The sequence below is a fragment of the Notothenia rossii genome, assembly GCF_949606895.1.
Source record: "Notothenia rossii genome assembly, chromosome: 3".
Taxonomy (NCBI): Eukaryota; Metazoa; Chordata; class Actinopteri; order Perciformes; family Nototheniidae; genus Notothenia; species Notothenia rossii.
In genome coordinates this window covers 44,552,519-44,565,018 of record NC_136901.1, presented here as the reverse complement: position 1 = coordinate 44,565,018, position 12,500 = coordinate 44,552,519, and the positions used below count along the sequence as shown (strand labels likewise).

Sequence of the window (12,500 nt, the reverse complement as noted above, 5' to 3'; positions counted from 1 at the left end):
AAGACCCATTAGTTACTGATACCATCAAAGGATCTTTGAGAAGTTGCTTCAAGATCCAATAACTCAATCTTTGACCAATCAAATGTCCAAAAGATTCCACAAACAACTCAATGTGAGCATTTTAAACTCTCTCAAAGTCCTTGGCACATCAACAGGTTTCTTTAAGACCCATAAAAGTTACTGATACCGTCGAAGGATCTTTGAAAATAAGCCTTAAGATCCAAGAACTCATATCTTGATCCATTGAATCTACAAGAAAGTTCAACAAAACAGGTTGAAATCAGTTATATAATCATTCTCAACGAAGTGAGGAAATTCAACGATTCCTGGGAGACTCATCAGACTTTAGAAGCCAAATGACCCTCAAGGTCCATAAACTCACTCAATAACTCACGAAACCTCAACAACACATGTTCAAAGACCTGTACACATTCAGCAATTCCTTGAAAACTCATCAAAGTTCTCGGTACCAATTGATGGACCCTCAAAATCCAAAAGCTCCCTCCAAATCTCCAAGGAAGTTCCAAAAGAACACTCTTAATGGCATTGGAAACACTCTCAAAGGCGTGGGAACAGTAACCTTGAAGACCCTTCTAACCTTCTGATACTCATTGAAAGACCCTTGAACAACTTCGAGTGATCCTCAAGACCCCAAACATCTTTTCAAAGACCTGCACACATTCAGGAAATCCTTGAAAACTCATTACACGTATTGGTACCCGTTTAAAGACCCTTTAAGATCCACAAACTCACTCCAATGTCCATATGGAGAGAGTTGTTGATTCTGTAATTTCAATAACGAAAGTGATACGAGCTAAAGGCTAACATATGCTAAGCTTGTTTCTCTGCAAACCACCGTTAATATTAGGCTTAAAACTGGTCAAAGGTCAGTTTATGAAAACCAAACCGACCAAACTACACATTTTCTGGTTTTGTAAAGTGTTGTTGATATTTGGGATAACTGCGTACACGATTTAACTACATTTGTACGAAACATCAAGTTGTTTTCCACACATACAAGTGAGGAAATGATGTTTTTAAGTAAAGCCACGTTTTTAATCCATTTGAATTCTCACGGTGTAATCTAAAGTCCATTCATACCACAGGGTTTTAACCAGAACTGCAGGATAAGCTTCATGGACTTGATTACAAAATAAAAAAGGTCAAAGCACGGTAAACAATTTCTGTTTGTTTGTATTATTTATTGTTGTGTTCCTGGGTAGTAACCTCTTTGTTTGAATGTTTAATAACCTCAGCGTGTTCCCCTCAGTCAGCAGATTCCTCTGTAATGTGATGAGTTACGATTTGAGACAAACAGAGGAGCGATTGTCAGAGAAAATTAGGAAATTACCAAGTAAGGTATGACCCGGGACAGCCCTTAAAAACAGCAGAGGTTATACAACATGTCAAAGCATAATTGAAACGTTCCCTTTGTCGTTGTCATTCAAAGATTATTCAAAAAGCCAATTTATAATTTGGAGAAAAAAGTGAAAGTAAAAAATCCAGTGTACTGTCTGAGATTAAAGGGGTACATTTACAAGAACACTCACTCAAGTACATAAGAAAAATACTTGAATATTCCCTGAGACGTAAAGGCAGCTAATTGGGGTTATTGTAGGTAAACACGTTATCATTATCGACCCAGGTAGGTGGGGGCGATATTCAGGAAAAAACTCTAAATTAACGAGAAAAAAGGTGCTTCATCTCCGAGGTTAAAGTGGAACAATTACAGGAAAAATAAAAAAAATGTACGAGAAAAATACTGTATTTGTGTTTCAATATACTTTACAGTTTGAGACGTGACGTTTAACATCAATTGAGGGCTATTTCAGTTCAGATGTTCGGGGTATTTGTTGGTGCTATGTGGAGAAAAAACAGGAATTGCCTGACGTCTGAATATAAGTATTATTAAACCAAAATCTTAGGGATTTTATATACATTAAGCAGATCCATTGTACCTCTATAAGGGGTGTGTTGTTGTCCCTTAAATAGTCCTTTTAAATATAGTATATAACGTTCCTGTCGTCGTTCTGTAAGGACACACAGTGTGTCTTTGGAATTATTTAATGTATTTGAATTATTTTATTTTAAACATTCGGCACATTTTCTGATTTCTGTGTCTGTGTAAAGCTTCTGATTCTTATCTCGTGTGTGAGTGTGTGTTTATGTAGGTTTATGTAAATGGAGCATCTGATTACCACCGCAGGGCAACAGGAAGCTGGATTTCAGGATGATTCATGAGTGGGGAGAGTGGTTTCGGGCTGGGATACGATGCATTGAGAGCCAGTAAAAGTTATTTGTTAACGTTGATGTTTCCGGTAAGCTTACAGCCTTGTTGCTTTTGTTCTAACTGGGAGTGTCCCAGTGCAAACAGGGCGTGGAAGGATGCTCAAAGTTCGTCTTAGAAGCTGGGAATGTTTGGTGGGTTCTTGAAACAAGGCACTTTGTATAATATAATATATATAATATAGATTAAATATGGTATTGGAGACACTTATGGTCTGTACTTTGTTTGTGTTGCATTTCTATTATATTCCCATAATACTATATATTCCTATAAAGGTTGCTTTTGATATAATTACCATAATACTACAGCCTACTAAATGCATTATTTTCAAAATGCTCCACAAACACAGCAGGACATATCTGTACTACTGACGTGCATTGTGTATATTTTCAATTTTTTTTATTTCATATAAGTTTCTCAGAGTCCATGGTGAAATATAATTGATATAATATAAATGAAAAAATACTTTAAAATCCAAAATATGAATGGCTACATATACTGTAAAAATGCACATGAGTATTATTGGAGTATAGCCTCCGGTGGAGCATAGGACATGTCATTATCATTTTATAAAAGTGAAAAGAAAAACCATAACATCTTAAAAAATCTCTACAATATTAATACAAATACATATTAAAAAATGTAACATTATTATAGTATTTTTCCCCCTAAAATAATCAAATAAAAAATGAACAGTTAACCGAAATATGTCAATAAATTATGTAAAATATATATAACAAATGCACGAGTATTAAAGGAATAAAGCCTACTGTGTGGAGCATAAGGGAAATAGCATTTGAATTATATAAATGAGCACTAAGGAGAAGCTGATGGTATGATGTGAATATGACAGAAAAACAGCGCGCGTGCACACACACACACACACACACACACACACACACACACACACACACACACACACACACACACACACACACACACACACACACAGTTGCAGTAACGTGCATGCTGTGTTATACAAATAATATTAGATATGACTAGGCGGGGTATTCTCGGTAATTTGACCCACCTCCTCTTCTGCTCCTCCGTTGCCTACGTGGTGGGCCATGATGATGCCGGCTGTTCTCCTTCAGGTCCGCAGCTCTAACACCATGTCTGCCACACACTCACACACACCGCGCTGGAGCAGACACACACTCTTCTGTGTTTTATTCCCGGTGTTTTCTGATTGGGTTTTTTTTCTGTGTGTCGCTCGCTCTGCTAGTCTTCCGCGAGGACATTGAAAACACACCTCCAGCTTCCTGATCCTGCCCCTTTATACACACACACACACACACACACACACACACACACACACACACACACACACACACACACACACACACACACACACACACACACACACACACACACACACACACACACACACACACACACACACACACACACACACACACACACACAGGGAGGAGTCTTCATTCCTATTGGCTGTTTTCTGAACAGTAATAACAATGCAGGATACTCTATATTTTTCATAAATATTTATATATATAGTTGTATTATATTATTATAAATCCAAGTTTTAGTATCTTATGTGTTTGTATGATTTAAATAAAAAATATACATATTTCTGTTTTTGTTCATGTCAATAAAATAAAGCTTGAATCGAGTAAAAGGGATTTTTAGATAAATAAATATGTAATTTTAATAACATGTGAGTTTTTGTAAATTGAAGAGACTCGGACCCAAACAGAAAGGGAACATTTTGTGAATTTATTTTTTATTTACTACTTTGCATGATTATACATTTATTTACAAAAACCAGCACATTTTTCACATTTGGAAGAAAAACAAAAAAAACACTATTACAAAAATTACATATTTACAAAACAGCCATCTAGAAACCCAACGGCACCCGAGTAGATACAAAACATATCATAAGTAATTAAAAAACATCACGATAAAAATACAGAATACGACGTGTGGCTGTACAGATTTATAAAAACACTTTAGTGACTTTAAACCTGAAAAAACTACATTACCCATCAGCCCTTCACATCGGATTTAAATAAAAGTAATTTTTCTGTTTATTTCCTGACTATTTAGTGATGAAAGAACATTAATGCCAAAGAAACCCCACAAGGTAAGGTTTGAAAAAGAGACGGTAAAACGTTGTGTTTAATGCTGACGTGTTGAGTTAGTGTGAGAGATGAACACTGCTGTGGTGAAGTCGGTATTTACGACACTTGTTAAAACAAACCGCCATAGTAACAGGAAATATATTATTAGAGGTGTTTAATGCGATGTGGGAGATCTTGTTGGCCACCCCTCGGATTAGAGTTGGTACGGTCCACTCTGCTTAAAGAACAGTGAAGATTCAGGGACAGACCACTGCAGCTGCGGGAGGGAGGGGGGGGGACACATATTATAAATAGCTATTCCAAATGTTTTTTTTGTTATTAAAACAATGAAAAAAAACTATAAATAAATCATAACAAATTAAAATGTATAATTTAATTAATTAATAATATTTTTTTATATTTCTAAAATTAAAATTGTTCTTACAAAATAATTATATTTTTTTATTAATTTGTTATTTGGCACAGTTTCTATCACTCCATTCACTCCCTGTGTACACTTGAGCATGCAGTTACCTTCAGTCTTGGCCTCCTCTTCCTCCCTCCTCTTCCTCGTTCTCCTGCAGGAGGGACTGCAGGAAGGCGGCGCTCACCACCTCCTCGCCATCGCCCACCAGGAAGGAGTTCTTCAGACGGTTATAAAGCATCGAAGCTTTGTCCATGATAGCCTGGTTCGCTCGGTAGTACCGCAGCTGGAAGCAGGAGAAAAACACTGTTACATTAGGATATTAACCCACGTATATTAACCCACGTATACACGGCATTTACCTCCATCTATCCGGAGATACAGTGCCGCACCGGGAGAAAATCAGGGTTAAAATGTAGTAACACGCGTATACATGACATTTATCTCCTTCTGTCCGCAGTTCAAAGCAGAAGAAATGCAGTGAACGTGTTTACATTTACTTCAAGTGTTTATGACATTTACCAGCTTCTATACAGAGGTACAGTACGGCAGCTGCACACAGGGAAACAGCAGGAAGTGCATGGGTTTCCTGTTGATGTTCAGTTCCTCAGCCTCTACTTGCAGCTAAGACACCTTCGATATATCAATTAGAAGAAAGCAGCGTTTACCTTCCTGAGCGTGGCGATCAGCTCGCTGTGTCTCTTCACGTGTTTAGACGTGACGAGGAGCATACTGAGCTGATCCAGAGCCAGCAGACACTTACTGATGTCCTGAAAAACACACACACACACACACACACACACACACACACACACACACACACACACACACACACACACACACACACACACACACACACACACACACACACACACACACACACACACACACACACACACACACACACACACACACACACACACACACACACACACACACACACACACACACACACACACACACACACACACACACACACACACACACACACTTTTAGATTCTCTGAAAAGGTCACCATTTAAATCTTACAGAAGAATTTTTGCACCACTTTAATCTCAGATTAGAATTTCACATCTCATACAATGACTTCCGGAACATAGTGACATCCAGTGTTTCCCCTAGGTTTGCTGCCTTCGCAGGGTGCTGCTCGAGTACCCCGAAAAAAAATGTCAGGGCACCCAGATTTTTTTTATCCTCTGGAGCAGAGAGAGGAGCTGTGGATTATTGTTATTGATATCGTACAGTAACAAAGTATTTGTACATTAAAAAGTAATAAAGTACTGTATTACTTTAATTCAAACTGTATTCCCTTCTTATCATGTAGCCTACACTTCTTCCTTTCATTGATACATTTAAATCACCTGACTACAGCATATAACATACCTGCTTCAACCCTGTGCTGCTTCTCTCTGCCTCATCCTCTATTGCTGGAGGCAGCTCCACCTCATCTGATCTCTGATATGAAAGCAATCGGGTTATGATCATATTGAGCTATTGGTGTGAGTCTAACATTAAACAAGCAGTCTGCTTGTCATACATTGCTGACGATACATTTTAATTTGTTGAGTCACTGCCGCTAAATGCCGGTAGCATCAAGCTAGCAAATCCTGCATTAGCCTCACATCAACAAGTGTAGACAGAACATCCAATTATCCTGAGCTAATTTACTGAATAAACCAACTCACATCTCCTGTCTTTGTTTTCACCCAACTCATTAGACTATTCTTCTGCTGGTGCTTGATTGTTGTTTTCTGTCAAATTCAATACTGTAGTTCAAAACCGCGGTACCTGCTCACCATCTGTGAGCTATTTTTAGAATGCGCACGCTACGTTCGTTGTCGCGTTTGCGCGCGTCCACCTGGGCAGGCTGTGTGTGTCCTTCTCCCGTGAAGATAACGGCATGCGGTTAAAATATAATAATAAACGAATTTGAAACTGGACACACACAAACGGACAGACAGCAGAGCTGTTGTTCTCCTCCTTTCTTGTCTCTGATTGTGAGTGTGTGCATTCGCGCGTGCGCGTGTGTGTGTGTGTGGGGGGGGGGGGGGGGGCGCCCTTCAGAAAACAGAGGGGAGGGAGAATGTGAATACGCAAGGCAGTGGACACTGAAACATGCACATTGGATAAATAACATAGGCGTTTAGTTTATTTAATAAAAGAGCACATGTTCAATGTGAAAAGTGACCGTAGATAGATTACTTCAGTTGCAATTTGGTGCTCTATATATATATATATATATATATATATTTTTTTTAAATAATAAAAAAAAAGAATTTAAATTAAAAAATTAAATTAAAAAAACACCTTGAATTTCAGGCAGGGCGCGAGGCTCCGTTAGTGATGAATAATGAATCTCTTACGGGGTTGAGACACTAGAAAGGACTCTTTAAAGCATAGATACGAGGTAGGACTCTTTAAAATAGAGACACGAGGGAGGACTCTTTAAAGTAGAGACACTGGAGAGGACTCTTTAAAGTAGAGACAATAGCCATGTTCACACCAAGTACTTTGCCGTACTTAGTGCCCCGGCACTTATTACCCCAGGGCACTAAGTACAGATCGCGTTCACACCGGAGTACTTTTCCCTGAGGGAAGATTACGCAAATGAGCCGGTGACGTCACTTCTTCTTCTTCTGTTTTGAGTTTACTGGCAGGCTGCAAACCACTTCACGGCGTATACTGCCACCCGAAGCCCCCGTCCGGAAGTCCCCGGAGTTGGGGAAGGTTTCAGTAGAAGCTGCTGGGACTCCCAGCAGCTTCTACTGAAGCCTTCCGAGTAAATCGCCAGAATGCCGACACCTCCTCATCTCTCCACCGCTCCCATGTTTTCTTTTGTGTTGCCATAAATTAGCCTGTCTGCGTTTGTGCGCTGGGCTAATGCTAATGCTAATAATGCTAATGCGAGGATAATAAAATGGGGGGGAGTTTTACGGGGCGTGGTTTGCAATTCGCCCAGCCAATCAGAACTGGGGCACTTTTTCCCCCAAGGAGAGTACCACCTCTCAGCAGGCACTATAAATGGGGGTAAAAGTTCCCAGCAATAAGTACTCTTTTTGGTGTGAACGCAACATAAGTAAACGGGAAAAGTACTCTGGTGCGAACGCGGCTATTAGAGAGGACTTTTTAAAGTAGAGACCTAGAAAAGACTCTTTACAGCAGAGACACTAAATAGGACTTTTTAAAGTAGACACTAGGGGTGTAACGGTTCACAAACATTTCGGTTCGGTACGTACCTCGTTTTTTTGGTCAGGTTCGGTTCGGTACGTTTTCGGTACAGCAGAATTTTTTTAATGTTAATAATGTATTCACTCAAATAAATACAAAATATAATAAAATAAACATTAAGGTGCAGCATTTCGATGAACTGAAGTAATCTGTATTTGAACTGTACTCGTACCTAAGCAGCCAGTTTGACATTAGGACTTGCTTGTCATTGTATTTTCATGTTTGTTTAAAGAAAGATGAACTTGTCCACATTGCTTGCTGAAAGAGCAGATCTGCTGGCACTAACAATGTCTCCTGCTGTGGAGAACACCCTCTCTAGGGACAGAGGTAGCAGATACAGCCAGGTAGCGCTTTGCTACCATGGCAACATAGGGATATTTGGCGTTTGTAATAGCTTTGGCTCGGTCTGAACTTGTTGCGAGTGGTGGAGGCTTAAATGCTAGCGGGAGTTGGGTTTGCACTTCAGTCTTTTTTCTTTTGGTACCGGTGATATTCACGTTCGGGTGATGCCTTTTCAAATGAGTGTGCAAGTTTGATGTATTGCCAGCCGCGTAACCAATTGTAGTTGAACATTGCCGACAAACAGCTTTGGTTCGGTCCACCTGTCTTTGTCCGTCATCCTTGTACGTAACTGGGAAACCAAAATGTTCAGAAAACGGAAACTTCAATGATGCTGGAGGATTTTCGAGCTCAACTTTATCAGCGTTCACCATTTCCTCAAATTACTGACTAAATTTGAACGCATCCCTCTGACCAGCTCTCATAGTATGCCTCTCGTCCAATGAAATGACTTGCTCGCTCTATGACGCGTTGAACCCAATGTGAGCAAATTACACTGAATGCTGCGACGCAGCACCTGAGATTACTTCCAAAAAGTTGTTCACGTTCTCAATTTTTTACATTTAACGTTATATTCGTTCGGTACACTTCGGTACACACGTGTACCGAACCGAAGGGCCCGTAGCGAATAATTTCGGTACGGGTAGGTGTACCGTTACACCCCTAGTAGACACACTATAGAGGACTCTTTAAAGTAAACACACTAGAGAGGACTCTTTATAGTAGACACACTATAGAGGACTCTTTAAAGTAAACACACTAGAAAGGACTCTTTAAAGTAGACACACTAGAGAGGACTCTTTAAAGTAGACACACTAGAGAGGACTCTTTAAAGGTTTCCCTATAATATTGAATCAGAGAACTCTTACGGGGTTTTGCGTCAGAGAGATCCGGATGTCTCCATGGATACGGTGCAGCGTTGAGTCCGTTAGTGTCATGGCCGCCGTTGCCGCCACGCTCTTCTTCTGCTCCGACGATCCGCTCTTCATGGAAACATCTGAGCTCTTCTTTCTCTTCTTCTTCTCCTCGTCCTCAGACTGCGATGCTCCATCTCTTTTCTTCTTCTGTGGTTTCTTGTCCGACTCAGCGGATGTTTTTCTATCTGTCTTCTCAGAACCTCTCTCAGGTTTCTCCTCCTTCTTCTTCAGGTCTTTCGTGGCTGTTTTCTTCACCTCTGTTTCTTCTTTCTTCTTCTGTGGTTTCGTGTCTTCGGTGCATTTCTTGTCCGACTCGGCGGATGTTTTTCCGTCTGTCTTCTCAGGTTTCTCCTCCTTCTTCTTCTGGTCTTTCGTGGCTGTTTTCTTCACCTCTGTTTCTTCTTTCTTCTTCTGCGGTTTAGTCGTCTGCTCTGCGGTTGTTTTCCCGTCAGACACATCTTTCTTCTTCTGGTCTTTCGTGGCCATTTTCTCCGCGTTGCTTTCTTTCTTCTCTGAAGTTTTGGACGTAGGTTTTTTCTCGTCTTCGATTTTTTTCATCGCCTCATTTTCCTTTTTGCCCTCCGTTCCCTTCTTGTCTTTTTTGTCGTCCACTTTTCTATCCTCAGATGTCCTCTCCTTCTTCCCTTCTTCCTCCTTCTTCTTCTCCTCCTCCTCCTCCTTCCTCTTCCTCTCCTGCTCCATCGTCACTCCTCCCATCATCGTCTTCATCTGGACTTTCGCTCCTTGTCCTGGCGTCGCCTTCACGATTTTCCCGATGATTTTCCTCTCGTCTTTCTTCTCTTCGTCTTTCTTCTCCTTCACTTCCTCTGGGATTTTACTTGGAACGTCATTCTTCTGTTCGTCCGTCTTCACATCCTTCTTCTTCTCTGCTGTTTTCTGACTGGAGGTGTTGCCCTCTTCCTCTCCCTGTTTTTCTCCACTTCCTGTCTGTTTCTCTGCAGGTTTCTGATCTTTCTTGTTGACGATCTTCTCACTTCTCGAGGTCTTTGTCTCTGACTTCCTGAGACACGCGGTGGATTCTTTGTCGTTCTTTTTGTCCGATGTTGTCGTCTGACTTCTTCTTGTAACCTCCGAGCTGGTTGTGGCTGCATCCCTCCTGAGAAATGTAAAAAAAAAAAAACGGTTCATATGGTTAATTAACACGTAATTATTTGGCTTACAAAAAATAAAAAATATATTTTATAAATGCTAAAATAGAGAAAGCATCTGAAAATAAATGATTTCCTAAGAAAAGTCGATTAAAATGGTGCATCTTTTCCCGTTAAGCAAATGTTTTACTTTCCGTTCCACAGCGGCTGGAACTGCAACAACAACAATGACATTACGGCAGCCAACTCTGTTCACAGTTTCTGATCCACTGTCACTGCCCGATCTGCAGTGCGAGATGGTCCGCCATATTTGACAACAACATACGGCAACTCTAATAGGACATTTGACACAGTGGCGTTTGGCAAAGCAGAAAAAGAACACTCAAAAAACCCGACGTTATTGTTATTACAACGTGACTTCACTATTATTGAACAACTCCTTTTATTGGGTCGTTTTATTGGGTTGAGTACATTGCCAGAATAAGTGAGAAATGGATTTAATAATAATAATACATTTGATTTATATAGGACGCTTTAAAGACAAACGTCATCTCAAGGTGCTTCACAAAGCTATAAGGAAACATAAGTTAAAAGATATCTAAAGGAGCATATTGGATAAAATATGGCAATATAAAAAATAAAAATAAAAGGTTAAAAAAAAAATAAATAAATAAATAAAGTAAAGGACAGTCAGTAAAATGCGGTGTGGAACAGGTACTGAGAGTGATGCCGAGGTCAGCATGTTCTCTGGAATCTGACTCCAAAGGACGTGGACCCAGGGATTTAGCTTCTGTTAGACCAGGAAGCTAACAACCCCCGGTGCTACTGCCGGGAAATCGCTGTGAGTTTATCGTAATATTTGCAGAATTATAAATATAATATATTTAAAAAATATATTACTAAAAACAAATTCTATTTTTCTTTAATTTTCGCACCTATACCAGTCATATCATTTCATACAAAATAAATATAAATTGATTAGCATAAGGTCTTAGCCTCTCGTGCGCAGAGAAAGTTACCGGTGCGCCAATAGGAAGTGGAGCACACAGGAGACAACCGTTGTGGGCGAATGGCAGTGCAAACATTATTTGAGATATATTTTGAACTCGGACTTCATTTTAAGGACATTGCGGCCAGGGGGGTAGAGCTATTTGTTTATTTGTAAAGCCTCCTTCACTTCATGAAAAGGCTGCAGCATCAGGAAGTGCAGCACCAGCGGGTACACACCGCCTTCACTGTGTTCACCACTGCAGGCTGCTACCACACACACATCAACCACACACACCTCTACACACACACACACACAGACATCGAACGGCCCGATTATTCCACCTATCACTTGTTGTATGAAGGAAATACGGTCAATACGGTCACAAAGGCGCATGATGTGACATTTTTGTGGCTTTGAACCAATTAAATCTGACAATGCAGGGGAGGATGGCTGACACATTCATGCTCGCAGACAAAGTCACCGGATTCAAAGCCAAGCTGGGAACCTGGGCACATTGGGTCAACCGGGGTGTTTTTGACATGTTCAGCAACTTATCCAGTTTTTTGTTTTATAGATACAGTGGAATATATCCGTGTGTAAACAATGAATGTGTGTCTCTTACAGCGAGCTCCTCCTGCGGCCTCCTCTCTCGTCCGTCAGTAACCCTTTCAGAGACTTCAGGAAACTCTGCCTCTTGTCCGCCTGCCGACTCTCTCTCTGCAAACACAACACGTCTCATTAGATACAACACACACAGTAGGGCTGCTCGATTATGGCAAAAATCATAATCTCGATTATTTGGGTCAATAATTGATATCATGATTATTAAAAACGATTATCCATTTAATTTGAAAACATCCTTTTATTGGAGAGAAAAATGCGAACTGTCTGTTTTTAACAGTTAATTACCCTAAACTTTTAGGATTGTATAACAGTTGATTACCCTGAACCATAAGTATAATTCAACTGGAAAACGAATACAAAAAATAAAAATAATCGTTTTATTTCGATGTTTTCATAATTGTTGTGATTAAATTACAATTAATTAACTAATCACAATAACATATTTTGCCATGAAATGTATACTTTTACTCTGGAAGAATGAACGTCCTCCAACATTTAAA

At 40.0% G+C, this 12,500-nt stretch overlaps 2 protein-coding genes across 6 annotated transcripts in view; both read right to left on the bottom strand.

Annotated features, from left to right (window-relative positions):
- ttc39b (tetratricopeptide repeat domain 39B) overlaps positions 1–3,596 on the bottom strand; it is a 19,850-nt gene extending 16,254 nt beyond the window's left edge. The window contains exon 1 of the mRNA XM_079671207.1: positions 3,318–3,596. Within this exon, the coding sequence (XP_079527333.1) occupies positions 3,318–3,356 (39 nt within the window). The 5' untranslated portion in view covers positions 3,357–3,596. The remainder of the gene's footprint in view (positions 1–3,317) is intronic.
- Positions 3,597–4,000: 404 nt separating this feature from the next.
- psip1b (PC4 and SFRS1 interacting protein 1b) overlaps positions 4,001–12,500 on the bottom strand; it is a 23,150-nt gene continuing 14,650 nt past the window's right edge. For 4 of the 5 annotated variants that reach the window (XM_079668478.1, XM_079668482.1, XM_079668480.1 and 1 more), the window contains 6 exons: positions 11,999–12,093; positions 9,229–10,393; positions 6,176–6,247; positions 5,461–5,562; positions 4,903–5,078; positions 4,001–4,645 (listed from right to left, as the gene is read on the bottom strand). In XM_079668478.1, coding sequence (XP_079524604.1) covers positions 4,905–5,078; positions 5,461–5,562; positions 6,176–6,247; positions 9,229–10,393; positions 11,999–12,093 — 1,608 coding nt within the window. In that variant the 3' untranslated portion in view covers positions 4,001–4,645; positions 4,903–4,904. The remainder of the gene's footprint in view (positions 4,646–4,902; positions 5,079–5,460; positions 5,563–6,175; positions 6,248–9,228; positions 10,394–11,998; positions 12,094–12,500) is intronic. The other variant, XM_079668481.1, reaches the window with a different exon arrangement.